Source organism: Pan paniscus, chromosome X, assembly GCF_029289425.2.
Source record: "Pan paniscus chromosome X, NHGRI_mPanPan1-v2.0_pri, whole genome shotgun sequence".
In the NCBI taxonomy this organism is placed as follows: domain Eukaryota; kingdom Metazoa; phylum Chordata; class Mammalia; order Primates; family Hominidae; genus Pan; species Pan paniscus.
In genome coordinates, this window is record NC_073272.2 from 123,848,945 (window position 1) to 123,864,118 (window position 15,174).

General features: G+C 37.6%; 1 protein-coding gene across 1 annotated transcript in view; it reads right to left on the minus strand.

The window, feature by feature from the left end:
- Positions 1–1,637: 1,637 nt before the first annotated feature.
- TENM1 (teneurin transmembrane protein 1) overlaps positions 1,638–15,174 on the minus strand; it is a 334,457-nt gene continuing 320,920 nt past the window's right edge. The window contains exons 25-28 of the mRNA XM_034950131.4: positions 10,394–10,781; positions 8,351–9,571; positions 7,403–7,545; positions 1,638–6,025 (exon numbers count right to left, since the gene is read on the minus strand). Of these exons, the coding sequence (XP_034806022.2) occupies positions 5,267–6,025; positions 7,403–7,545; positions 8,351–9,571; positions 10,394–10,781 (2,511 nt within the window). The 3' untranslated portion in view covers positions 1,638–5,266. The remainder of the gene's footprint in view (positions 6,026–7,402; positions 7,546–8,350; positions 9,572–10,393; positions 10,782–15,174) is intronic.

Consider the following 15,174-nt stretch of genomic DNA (forward strand, 5'->3'; position numbering starts at 1 on the left):
TGTAAATTGCAGGATTCCAAGTTTCAGTAATGGGTTGTTTGGACTATATGTGCTCCGCTAGTATCAAGATGAATTTTTGAAGATCTGTTGGCCAGATTTCCCAGCGTCACTTGTAAATGTCTTCTTGTGAAAAACAAGTGCCAAATGGCAATTGTAATTGCATAGGATTTTTTTAGTGTTTCATGATTGCCTCCCCTCCCTGACACCCTTCCCCACTGGCTGCTGCCCCAACATCCATTATTTTTTGCCAGTGCATTTGGACACCCTGAACTCCTATATATCTCTCCCACCCCGTTTTTATAATTTTTTATTTTCTTTCTATTGCTGAGAAAGGCACCAAAAGGAGAGGGAAGCCTTTTTAAAGGAAGTCACAGCCTAGAGGCATTTAAATTTGCAGCAGCTACTCTTCCTTGTTTATTAAATGGTCACTTGTGTCAGAGATCCTATTTGTATGAAAAATAAAAATGAAGAGCTGTCTGCCTAGGATTAGTGACTTTTTGATTTCTGTACCTACATTTTCAAGATGATGTGGTTTTATTGTTCCCTGTTAGTGAGCCACTTGTCCTATCTAAGGTGACCAGACTGATTTGAGAATGCAGTTTGGCGCATAAATAAAATGGGACACATTTTTCATTGGCAATTTTATTTTTTAAAAATGAAATATTCAAAGTACTTTTCTTTCAAATATCAACACATAATGTTTAACTTTAAATATTTACAGCATGTTGTTGTGATGCTCTTGTAGAAAAATGCATGCTTCTGGCCTGAAAGCCAGAGCAAAATGCAAAAGACCATTTAACTGCAGCCAGAGAACATGAACCTGTACAGTATCCAGTCACTTTTCAGCACAGGAGAGCGGGAATACAAAATTGGAACCTATTGTTTCCTAGCAACATGGCTCAGACCATTATAACACAATTTTCAATATGATTAGAACCTCTAACTGTTGTTATACAGAAACTGAAAACTTGGCATACACTGTAAACATCTTTACTTTTCATGAGAAAGTAAGCAGCTAAAAAGAATGTTTTTCTGACATAAAGGCTATACTTCTCTTTTTCGCCTTCTTTTTTACTGATGCTTTTGCCAGAAGAATAGTAAAGATTTAGACGTTGTCATGATTCATACAAGTAACATATTTTTCAAGGACACAATCTGATATACTAACATTTATTTAAGAGGTTAAAGTCCACCACTAAATCTAAGGAAAGATTTTTAACTGCCAAACACGTTTCCTTTGACAAATAATGTGAGATGACAACTGCCAAGACAAAATCCACAGCAAGTTTAACTCTAAGTATTTTCAGTTACTGTTTAGAAAGTAATTTCTTCTTATGAACAGTAGTATATTTGGTCCTTAATAGCTTTCACATGAAGGACACACTGAAAAGAATAGTCACTATTTATGGTTGAATTCTTTTTTGTTGTTTGTTTTCTGTATTTTTAAATTTTACTTTGCTTTTTTTTGTTTTTTTGTTTTTTGCGCTTTTTTTGTTTTTTTTTGTTTTGTTTTGTTTTGTTTTGTTTTGTTTTCTTTGCAGAAGAAAGAACCTTTATAGAAGGCTGTGGAAGAGCTGAAGTACTAGTCAGGTCAGCTATGTGTATGTGAATTTCTTCAAGAAAACAGGAATGTTCCATTCCATCTGTAGCCTTATGTCTTTCCACAAGCTATATATAATATGCTCCAATGTCTCCAAAATTTTCTTTTCAATACTTCGTTACTGTACTTTTGCTTCTATTACCAATGAACTCCATTACAATCACCCTTACATGAACACATCTTCATAAATGCAAAAACTTTGCCCTGACTCTCTTAAGTGATATTATAGTGGGGCCTGGTCTAGTTAAAAATATATTTTTAAAGAAAGAAAAAAAGAAAAAGAGTCAAAATAACATGATGGAATGCTTGAAACTGTGTCAACAGTGATGAAAATGTCTCATGAAAATTATAACTTAATTTCATACCTGTCTACATAGGTAGCATGTGAATTCCAAATTATACATTGTCAAGTTTTCATACATTTGGCTATGTCGTATATATTATATATATGTAGTCTATATATTATAGATCTTCTAGATAAATTGACAGTAAAGGACACACTTATTTTATACATTTTTTGGGTTAAAAATAAATCATATACTTATTTATATGGTAAAAGTGTTTTGTTGCAAGTTAGTATGAATTGAGATTTATTTCCCTTTCCTTCAGGAGTCATGCTTCTAATCAATAACGATTAGAATGACAACTAAAAATAAACATATTTAAATGTGTTAAACTTTGAACTTTTCAGTTCATTTGGATCTCTAGACTGTAGTGCAAGAGTGAAAACAAAACAAAACAGAAAAGCACAAACAAAATGGGCTTAAGTAGGAAAAAGAAACAACCATGGAGTATTCCCTGCCTCCAGCCCAGAATGTTCTTCATAGGAGAGTCCAACTACTATGCTCTCACTTTAACTTACTCGAATGGTGTGTGGCTGTGCAGTGTCAGCCATCTGTCTGCTGGGTATGAGAAATTCATATGTTTCTCTGAAAAATGCTTTTACTTTCATCAGGAAATGCAAATGAATTGTTCTTTCAATAATTTAAACTGCAGAACTGCAAGTCAATGAAGGCATTCTTTCTATTCAGCTGAATAGGAAGTGATATACTCAATATCTCCATCTTCTTATTAAGAAATGCCAAAATGTTTCTCTTCGATTTACTACTGATTAGTAGTTTTGTTTTTTTTTTCTTTCCTCCCTCAAGCTTTAGGAGTTGTAAAAAGAATAATAATAGTTCAAGGCAGTATTAAAACCACAGCTGTAAGTAATAAAAAGTGCATTTCCTGAATATAATACAAATGTAACTTTAAGAAACTAAAGGCACGAACCAACCAAATACGTATTACAAACTAGAAATGCACAGTTAAAGGTAATCACTATTAAGTAAAAGCTTCAAATATTTGTTTCTAATGGATATTTAAAGCAGTTTGAAAATGATACATCATCAATGAATTGCAAAAACGTATAATTGCTTAAAATATAAGCAAAATAGACTCTAATCTTGACATTTTGGATTTGTGATAAAATACATAATCACATTTATGAATGCACTCTCTATATACAGTTCACAAATTATTTTTCCATTAATTTAAAAGAACATCAGAGGTTCTAGGAACTTAAGGTCCATTTTTAGGTTGGTGTGGAGGTATTCAAATTTTCAACAAGTTTGTTAGTAATTTGAGAATTCCATTCTGAATAAGTACTGTACCATTAATACAGGCCTGATTCAGAAAAAACCCAATAATATGATTTTAGTATGGATTAGCAATATATCAAGCTGGTGTGTTTCCAGTTATAAAGAGAGATGAGTTCATCATGAATTCTGTCTCTCAGAATACATGTGTAAGTGGTATTCTAACCCGAAGGTTTTGAAAATGAAATGTTTGAATACACCCTTCCCTACTGTTTGCCAGGGTCATTTCCTTTCCCTTGCTTTCCTTTGTGTAGTAGGAGGCAGACTCTTGAAAAACCTTAACATGAGCTTATGACTTTGCATATTTTCAAAGAAACTGTCATCGCAAAGCAAGGCAATGACCCCACACTGCATTTAGGTAGCATCTGGAAAGAATCCAAACTAACATTCCATCATAAATTTGCCTTCAGACATAGCAAATGTTCAGATTCGGTGATGAAAGTGCAGAAGCTGGCTCAGGGGAATTTTCTACGGGCCACATTGTGCTGTCATGTATTTTCATTTGTGGTAACTTACAATTACACAGCATTTTACAAACTATCTCTTTGTCACTGGGCACAAATCTTCCAGCTCACCAAGGGGCTTGTTTTACTGCAGGATTCCTAGAGATTGAGAAACTGCAGCTGATATTAACACTAATCCTGACCTTTCTCCAAATTTTAAATGATCGCAGAACAAATAACCCGTCCTGGAAAATAGTTATTTTCCTAGGCAGTAGAGATGATTAAATAAAGATAAATGGGTAAGGACGGAGAACGAAAATAACTAACTGTATAAATTATTTTAGTAAAAATGAGTCTGCCTCTCTATAGTTAGTTGAAATGTTTTCGGTTGGAAAGGATTTACTTGATTCGATTTCCTGAAGATGGCTGGGAGATGTTCAATACAGAATTGTACATTTGAAAGATAAATCTAAGTGGGCTGAAACAATGTGGCGGCAACTGCTGTGATGTTTGGTCTGGTCTTCCCTTTAGTACTTTCACTTAAGTACCAGGTCTATTTTTTTAAGGTTTTGGCTCTTATGAATTTCTGCAGTAGTAGTTAATGTATGTATCGGCATCCCAGACACGTATGCCTGCTAAAGCCTTTGTTTGTTTTTGTACCAGAATCATACTTTTAAGTAAATTACCGTTCATGTGCACAAAACCATTGGGTTAGTGTATAGATACTGAATCACTAATGTGAAACTATGACCAAAACACATCCTATATATAAATGAGAAATTCCTACCCAGGTTAATAAAAGCTATGTTTACATGATACCAATACAGCTGAACAACTTTTAGTAAAAAATTGAGTCAAAACAGGTTGTGTGAGAGAGGTCACGCTGGCCAGCTGCTTTGGTATCATGTACACACGAGCAAATAGCGGCTATACAGTCTGGTTACCACACCCACAGGGAAGCATGGTAGACAGAACCCAGCCACCACACGCCAAAACACAGCACAACAATATGGCATTTACTTTAACAAGCAAGGAGGAATAATCAAGAAGGAAGGGCAATTGGGTCCTCACTCTAGGAGATGGTGGCTGAAGACATTTTACACCTGTTTTTAAGTTTCCTATAACAGATCTGGAAAACGTCAAAGGGCTGGCAGTCTTTCGAAAGGCAAGTTTCAGATACTATTGCACCACCTATTCAAATAGCCCGCAAGTTCTGCCAACAGTTAAGGATGAAACTGCTTGTCACAATAGAGATAGAGAACCTTGGGTTCTTTCTGGATATTGGAACATATGCATGGCTCGGCAAATTGAAAGTGGTGCTTTCTGAAAACTGTTTTTAGCTGTTTGAGTTCTACTTGTGTTATTTTGAATACTGCCACACAAGAACTAAAAATCTCTGTCATTTCTTAAAGAGTTTAAACAAACAATATTAAAATACCATCTTCCGTCACATTGAAAGGCAGTTGGATATGTTTTTCCTCCATATTTACATATACAGAGTTCTGATCTAGAAAACCAATACAATAAACCATTTTATGTTTTAAAAACAGGCAGTCTTTGGTGACGCAAAGGCAGAGATATTTTTGTTACCTCCTGCCTATTTCGCTCTGTCTCATAAAGTGAATATTATTGGCACTGTCAGAAAGTTCTAAATACTGCTCAACAGACAAAACAAAATACCCATCGTAACCTTGTACCCGCCCAGTGCTCAAAAGCTGCTGCTTTTCCCCTTCTGTCCATGCCCTAATCCCCTCTTCCCCCTCTTGCAGCCTTCTTTGTTCCTTAGTCCAGGCCTGGGCCACTGCGCGCTGTCTGGCAATCTCCAACACGTGATTCTTTTCCTCTTCGACAGTTGTCCCATACCGGATGTTGAAGCACAGGGCTCCATGCTGGAGCTGAATATCTGCAAACCGTCTAGTCCTCCCATTCAACACAGAAGTCATCTGGGACACAGTGACATTGACACCATTCTCCAGAATCCGCCTCCCCCCAGTGTTACCGATGAGCACCAGGTCTTCCTCCAGAGACCCAAGCTTAATGAAGTAGTGAGTGTCCCTCCCCTCTATGGTAAAATGTAGGTTTTCCAGGTAATGGGCATTATTGAGAATGGCAGCAAGCCGCCTGCTATCTTCATTGGCTACTCCTATAATATCAGCTGTTACTATGCCATCCTTGATGGCAAATTTTATACCTTTCCCAAAAACAGAAGGGACAGCAGCAAACCTTGGTTGCTTCCCTCCTTCAAGGCACCGTCCATCATTGTATCGGGGAGTCATAGGTAGTTGGTCCAAGGAAATGAAATTCCTGAGCTGTTTCTGGAGTTCACACTGAATGCCCAGGATAGTCTAGGAAAGAGAGGCACAGAGCAGATGCAGCATGGAGTTAGACATCTGTCAGATACTTGGTGATTGTGGAAAGGACAGGCTTGCAAGTTTGCTTCCTTCTCTCTTTAATTTGTCAGTGAGTGATTTAAAAATAAGCCAGATTTGGAATCTCTTCATCAGAGATTTGGAAAAGACTAACAGGTGACTACCTAGCATTCTTATATCTTGGTGGAGTTAAGCATAAGGAAATACATTTAAACTTGAAATCACAGAATTGCAGAGCTGGAAGGCACTTTAAGTTGGTCCAGCTCTCCCAAAACACAGACATTTTATTTTCACTGATTTCACTCACACTGACTAGATGTTATTACTACATGTAGAGTAATACTTAGGCACAGTGAGGCACAAAGAAATGCATAAGGCATAGTTCCTACTTTAAAGAGTTTAAGACCTTATAATTAACTATGGCAAATCAGCCAGAAATTCATTGATCTTTTTATGTGGACTTAAAAAAAACCTTTTTTTTTTTTGGCAATTTTCAAACATACTAAGAAATAAAGAGAAAAGACTAATGAACCTCCAAGTATCCATTATGAAGCTTCAGCAATTTTCAACATTTTGCTAAATGTTTTTTAGAAGGACTTTTAATTACAGAAAGCATTTACATCTTTACAAAAAGGGATGAATTTATAGGACCTATCTAGAACTTCCTGTCCCTTATCATTCTTTAGACTTAAATTTCAAGGCCTCACACCCAAATTTCAGTTTTATTCTATCAAGCCCATTTTGTTTTCGCAAACACAGATATTCATATTTCTTTCAGTTGAAAGAAAAAGCTCCTTATTTTCATTTGTACCTCATACTTCTGGTGAAATCATCTGCTGAATCTTAAATGTTTTGATGTTCCTATTTTTTCTCAAAACTGTACCCTTGTAATATTTATTATTTTTGCTTCATTGTGTTTATGTATTTTTTCTTTATCAGAATAATTTTATTCTGTTATTCCCATGCTCTTAAGACATCAACCCCTAAATTATTTTACAGTTGGAAATCAGATGTTTTCGTGTCTCTTACCGAACAATTTTCTCTAGGTAGAATCCATAATTGCTCTTGGTAGCCCATTTCAGAATTTTTAAAGTGCAGTTCCTCTTTCCTCTTATGTACCTATTGCAGCAGTCATCAAGTAACCTGTTAATCTTTTTTTCCCCCAAAACTCCAATTCTCTGATCTTTTTTCTCATGGAGCTTTTTTTTATACCTTCTCATTAATTGTGCACATTTTAGTGAATATTCAAGAAGACTAAAAAATCAGTAAGCAAACATATGTATATATAATTTCTAGGTATTGAATGCCCTTCTGTTGTTTCAGCTAAAAGGAGGTGATAAAACTTTTACTAACCTTTCCAGGATCCCACTCTTGAGTTTTTGTCTGAAGCCGTAGAAGCTCGTAAGTTAATTCTAAATTTTCTAATTCGGGTTTGGGAAATCCAGGTAGTACATTGTGTAACTGGAAACCAAATAGCTCCAACCAACTTCTGATGTCTGTGAGACACAATATTAAGAAAAGAAAATGAAAAATCCCATACTTTATAAGCTTTGTTGAAAACTTGAAAGATACCTCTCCTGCCTTCAAACTGTTTAGGCAATAGAAGTTAGGAATAAAACTCCTATTTATTTATTTATTTATTTATTTGACGTAGTCTCACTCTGTTGCCCAGGCTGGAGTACAGTGGTGCAATCTTGGCTCACTGCAACCTCCACCTCTTGGGTTCAAGCGATTCTCCTGCCTCAGCCTCCTGAGTAGCTGGGATTATAGGCATGTGCTAATTTTTGTATTTTTAGTAGAGATGGGGTTTCACCATGTTGGCCAGGCTGGTCTCGAACTCCTGGCCTCAAGTGATCTGCCTGCCTCAGCCTCCCAATGCTGGGATTACAGGTGTGAGCCACCGCACCCAGCCTAAAACTCCCCTTTATATGGCCCACACTAAAACACCTGATCCTCTCTCTACAGGGAAGAGTGTTGATTTGTGGATAACCCTGGATTATAATATCAGCTTATATGATGAAACAAGAATCCTGAATTTTTCTTTTACGAAATTATTCATATAAGCTTGTAAGAGTAAAACACAGAAACAGCTAAAAAATGTAGCAGGATGCAAAAGTATTATATGTTAACATGCACGTTTTGCTCACTCTAGAAAACTAAGGAAGACAGCAAATGCACAATAACTTGCGGGCTAACTGTCAGGAAGAGGAAGCATATTTACAAAGGCATTGAGATTCTGTGATAAAATCAACAGTACTGAGTTACTCAAGTTTAGCTTAAAGTTTTACATAGTTTAAATACCTGTGGTATACTTTGCAACATCTTGAATTTTGCCAACTGGGTAGTTATTTTCAAAGGAGTAGAGGTTGAATGGTTTAGGAAGGAGGTTCAACTGTTTCCATATGTGATGATTAGGCGTTGTCCATCTGCCAGCAACAACATCATAATCCCTTTGCCCCAGGTGCACTAATTTAGTAAGGAAATCATAGAGTCCTCCATGAAAACCAATAATGACCTGAAAGTCAGGGTAAGTGTCATGATAGATATCGCCATAAGGTGTGTATAGTATCTCCTTTATGACCTGACCTCGGCTGCTGAACACAGCTAGTGGGGTACCTGTATTATCACAGGCTACATAATATTCTTCACCACTGCTTAACTCCATGGCAATAAGGTGACCTTGGAGATCATAATACAGAGATGTAATCTCCGAGCTTGTGTGGTTGTACAAATGAGTAACTCTTATGGGGTTGGTAAGGTCTGCATAAAAGAACTGAAGGTGCTGCCCTAGGCTGGACTTACTCGCGACACGTCGCCCAAGCCCATCATAGTAATACTGCACAGTCCAGCCAGAAGCCTTATTGTAGGCTTTCTGCAGCAGGCCATTAGAATTATATTCAAAAATATCATTTCCCCTCTGCCTCAGAAAGCCATCTTCATCCATTTTATACTGAATTTCTCCTAATCTGGTGATGCGGTCTCGGAGGTCATATCGGAGAGGAGTAAGACGAGCACTATTCCCATGGCTTAAGAGGTTGATGTTTCCATTCAGATCGTAACTATAACGCCACTGGGTTTTGTCATTTACCGAAACAGTCTGAAGTTGCCCATCGGCATCGTATTCATAGAAGTACCTTGTTATATTGGCATCTACCCCTACCCTTATGTCACATATTACCATGCGGCCCACATTATCATATTGAATGGTCATCCAGTAGGCAATTGCCTTTAGGATTTCATATTGGACTTCAATGACTTGTCCGTTGGCACTGAAGATTTTGGTGTGTTTCATCACTGTAGTAGTTATGACCTGATTTAAATCGTAATTAATGACACTGAATTTTCCAAACTGCTCTGTTCTGCCAGAGACATCAACATATCGGTAAAGATCTATAGGCAAAGGGGTTTCATTGATTACAGCTTGCATGCTTGTGACTCGGAAATTGTTGTAGCTGTAGTCGAACCGTGCATTCACGAGGCCTTCCTCACTGAACCTGAAAATCTGGCGTCCAATAAGAGGTCCTGCAGGAACCGAAACAAAAACAGTAAGAAGCTAGGCGGTCAATGCGGAAGAGTCAGAAAGGTCTAGTGTTATTTTATTTAGTACTGGTGCTTTTATATTCATAATACAATATCAGAGACTGATCTCTGATATCAAATGCCTGGGCATATTACCTCATGGATATATATTCTCATAGTGGTAATCCTCAAATATAAAAAATTAAAATACTCTATAGTTACAGAAAATTTTAATTATAGAAACTACAGAAGTAATAACACATCCAGTAGCCCAGGGTGATGAAATTGATACTTCTTGCTATAATCACTGACAAAAATGCTTTCATTTCATTTAACCTTTGCTACAAAGTCATAGGGTCAGGTTTTGACAAATTCCAGCATTAAAGTAACTGGATTTGGGCATTCTATAAACCCAAAGGGTGAAATACATTAGAAAGTTCTGACTTGTGAAGATATTTTGTCATCAACTGAGGCTTATAAAGGTTACACAGGGCTTGAGCTAGTTTCAGTGAGACTTATATCTTGCAGTTTCATGTTTGAGAAGATTTGGTGCTGAGCAGGAATGGGTATACAGTTACACTAGGCACTTGGATTTCAAATTACTTGAGAGCTGAAAGAAAGAAATGCACTATATGTTTTTAAGAAATCAGCTTTCATCAGACTATAACATGCTTTACATTTTCAATGTCAGATAATTTGATAAGTAAAGCGAAAGTTGGGTTGAATGTGTGTAGATTAATGCTTCTGTCTCACACTGTGGTCAGTAAAAATGTCATAAGAAAATAGTGATGTTGTTGCACACACCATCACTCTTTCACAACAAACCTGTTTGCCTGTATCTGATTGTGCAGATGAATCCGTCATGCATCAGGTGTATTGTCTTCATCACTCCAGAAGACTCTTCATATGTTAATGTGACCTGAGTGGTATCATAGAGAACCTCAGAAAGCCTTGCTTGCTTGGTGTACTTGTATAAGACTCTGCGCCCTGTCCCCAGATGCAGGGTCTGTAGCAATCGGCCATCTCGACTATAGTCTTGGATAAAAGAAGTGCTACTGTCCGGTGGGGTGTAGATGTTCCGGTAGTAGCCCACTGAAAGCATGGTTTGTAAGCTGTGACGCACCATGCTAGGCATGGTGACTGAGAGCAGACAATCTGGTTGGTCATACTCAAAGATGTAACGCCGCTGGCTGTGTAGGAGAAGCATCACAGACTGAAACGAGACAAAGGCAGAATAGCATATTATGGACAACTAAAGTTGAGGCGACTAAAGAAAATACACATTCATCCATTCAACACAAATTAATCAAGCACTTACTGTGTGCCAGACACTGTGGCAAACCCTAGTGGATACAGTAGTGCACAATACTGGTGTCTATCTTCATGAAATTTACAGTTTTAATGGAGGAGAAAGACAAGTAACCAAGCAATTACAATATAGTGTGAAATGTGTTATGACAGGGGAGTTACAGAGTGCTTCTGGAAGGCAGAGGAAGACCAGCTTACTCAGACTTGAGAGACCAGAAAAGGCTTCTTGGATAAAGTGGCATCTGAGTTGAGACATAAAGATTGCCTAGGGATTGTCCAGGTGAAGGCAGGGAGCCTGGGGCAGGGGTAGGGAAAGAGTATTCTTGGCAGAGAGCACAGCCTTGTGAGGGTCTGGATACGAAAAAGAACACGGCTTTTTCAGAGAGTGAGAGAAATTTTGTGTGGCTAGAACTTGAGTATGTTGGGAGTGGTGGGAATGGCAGGAGATGACGTCAGCTATGTAGGCTGAGTCCAGATCATGCTAGGCTTTCTAAGCCACACTAAGGAGTTTGGATTCAAGTATGTTGGCAACAGGGAGTCATCGAAGGGTTTCTATTTTATTTCATTTTTTTGGAGCCAGGGTCTCACTGTGTTGCCCAGGCTGGAGTGCAGTGGTGTAGTCATAGCTCACTGCAGCCTCGAACTCCTGAGCTTAGGCTATCCTCCTGTCTCAGCCTCCTGAGTAACTGGGACTACCAATGTGTGCCACTGCATCTGGCACTCTTGAAGGGTTTTAAGCAAGTTAAGGGACGGTTGCAAGAGGGCACTTGCAAGCTGGGAGAAACTGTCAAGTTGGTATTTTAGAAAGGTTACTTCAATGTGCATATGTTTCAGAGGAAGGTAAATGGATGGCAGGGCATTTCACAAATTAATTTATAGTTATCATAAAGTATTGATTGACTTCACATACTAGATGTCTTCCTAAAAATTGTGCATAAAATATTATTATGGCACTATTAATGTTTTGCAATTGATGTTTTAACTTCACATTTCCATTTGTGTTTTAATATTAGGGAAGCATGTCATTAAAATCGAATGATTCTCTGGTTATGCAGCCCCTCTCCCCCAAACTGATCTGTATTTTAGAAACAGTTGTTTGTTGAGGTATAATGCAGGTAACAGGTGTTTCATAAATATTGATTGTCTTGTTTTAATTCTAAATACAGACATAAAAGGAGCACTGTTTTAGGGAGGACTCTAATTGACTGACATGTGCATCTCATCTTTTAATAAAAATAAAAATTTCTCATCCTTGGAGATTCTGATATGACTCCCTAGAGGAGCTTTATCCTTCCCCTTTAGAAAATTACCTTTTCAAGCAAAGAGATTTAGTTGAGGGTTATTTATTCAAGTTTGTGTTATGAAAACAATAGGTATATTTTCATTTTCTAAGCACAAATTATATAAATATTTATGAATGTGAATTATGTAAGTATATGTAATGTACATTTACATCTTCTAAATATGACATTACATTCTAATATTGAATGTGCTTTCTGAAACTGCATATCCTCCCTACCCTTCTGAGAATTATTGACTTTGAATTGCATTTCAGTACCATGAAGTCAAAGTCAGTGGTTATTTGCTCATTTGTTCATTCTTTCTTTTCCACCAACATTATGCCTGCAGAGCCAGAGGTGAGTGCAGAAATCCTGTCAATTCGTCACTTGTGGACAACCTGCAGCTTGCCACAGCCTACAGTTCCACCACTGTGACCTCTGAAAACCTCCTGAACAAAAGGAAGGAGACTTGGAAATCCTGAATGGGCTTGGAGACATTAAGGGAGAACTGCCTCCCTGGACCGAGGCAGAATTCAATAGAATCAGCAAGAAATTTTCCTATGAATGGGAAAGCAGGTGGCAGGGGGCAGGGGTGGAAAGGCTTTCTACAGGAATTGGGGAAAAGCTTTTGCATTATCTCTAGTCTGAAAGTCACATTTCTCAGTTCCTTTCCACTCTCTTCTGTCAACTTGCTGTGAGTAAATGACATCTGTCACCTGTGACACGGGCCAGGGACTATCACCATATGGCCCCCACACATTATCTAGTACCAGCCTGCCTGGGCCATGCCTTTTCCAGTCACTGTACCAGCCTTTCCAAGTATTTATGGCACGTCGTTGTTATTCTCTCCTCTGTTCCCATCCTCCTGCCTGCAGTAAACCACTGCCTGAACCATGTTCCTAGGTGGTGCTGATGCTGGGCTGTCTCAAAAGCCCTTAGTCTGTTTCAAAGCTTCCTGCCAATGGCAAGAATGTGGATGATGTGATTAGAAATCAAATGAATGTAACTGTTACATTGCCAAAATACCATTTAGCTCTCATTTGGCTGCTTTTTCACTTTGGGTGGGCATTATTATCATCAGTTTGCTCAAAAACAGTGCTTATGAATCTATCCAATGTCCACAATGCTGTTATAGGACAAAAGGCCATTTCTTATTAGTCCAAATAACAGAGTGGGAGACTTTTATTCTTTTAATTGATTGTGAGGTTCTAAAAGAGATAATTGTAAAAGCAACAACAACAGCAACAGCAATCATGGCTGTATGCTTATTTGAACAAGACTAGAAATGAGAGCAGAAATTTGAAAAGTTAAAGCATTTGAATGACCACCAGATGGCAGTGTGGGGCCACCTGGAAGCTGAAGCCAAAGTCGTCGTTCTGTCCCTCTAGGCAGCCTCTGAAAGCCTCAGCCCCAAAGAGGCAATTGCTGTAAATGTATAAGGCTAAAGTATCTTATTAAATGATTATAAAATATATTTAAATGCATTTTAAAAATGAAGTTCATAAGAATTATTTTAGGAAACTGAAAGATTTACATTTACTCTAATACAAAATTTTAGCCCACAAGTCTTCAAAATATAATTAACTCAGAGAAGTCTCATAAATCAAGACAGAGAATTAATGACCACATAGAGAAAATTTAAGACACAATAATTGATTTTTTTAATAGGGAAGAGATCATTAAGCAACCACAGCCATTACCCAAATAATTATTTTTCTCCTAATGGCTACAAACCATTGTGCATGAAAATGATATGCATAAGTTTCACTTACTCTAGAGGAAGTCAAACGATTTTTACAAAATTTCTGCGTGTCAAGGTGAAAAATCTGCTGCTGCTTTTTAATACATCGTGACACAGGTATGGCAAGCGAATTCACAAGGTAATACCAGAGTATTTTGGGGCGTAAAAAGAGAAATCCATTTTAAAGTTTGAGAATTCTTAGTTTAAAATATACTACAAGAACGAGCCTCTTTATCCCTGCTCTGCCCCTGTCATAGTGGGAGAATGTGCCACAAAGGCCATATTAAAGAGAGGACTGGAAAGAACACAAGGAGATACAAAACCTCAAGTCACTGAAAAAGTTACATGTTACATGGGATTTTGGTAAATTCAATGTTCTTTCCCTTTTTCCCCCCTAGAATCGCAATTTCAAAGATGCTTTAATTTCCTCCCTCCCCCCCTCCCTCCCTCCCTTCCTTCCTTCTTCCCTCCCTTACTTTCTTCTGCTCTTTCTTGTTTTGATTTACCTCCAAGTGGCAGTAAGTGCTAGCTAGCATTTAAATTCTCGACTTGGGTGTTTTATATTAAGTTATTTCATTTAATTATATCTATTCAGTGAATTAGTTATGATTACTGGTAATAATAATGTTAATAAAATCAATTTTATGACAAATGACTTTTGGAAAGTAAAGAATCATTCCATAATTATGCATTCTGTAGGTTCTGAGTTTTGCATAACAGGATTGCTTAAATCAGTAGCTACCCTTTTAATTAGAGAACAAATTAAATATAAAATCAAGAAAGGAACAAAAGTGAACTCAAAGGTACAAATAAGCTGGTTTGTCTCACTGGTCAGAAAGTTACCAGGACTTGTCTTGATACCTTATTCTGGGTGAGGAAGGTCTTATTTTTGTCCACTGCAGACACTGGCAGTCTCACCGAGGTTTTTGTTTGTTTGCTTAGCAATTATTGCCAACTACGTTTTTGTAGCAAAGAGAACTTGTGAAGTTTGCTTCACGTGATTCTTTGCTTAAGTAAATTTGATGGAATAATCAGTGAATTCGGAAAAGAGAAACAATAAAATCTCCTCATTGGTGTCAGAGAAGAGGCTAAATAACTGCACCCAGGGATGAAATTGAAGTTTTCAATAGGCTCTTATGTTATTGTGCAGATAAAGGGAAAGTCTTTTTTTTTATTATTATACTTTAAGTTTTAGGGTACATGTGCACAATGTGCAGGTTAGTTACATATGTATACATGTGCCATGCTGGTGCGCTGCACCCACTAACTCGTCATCT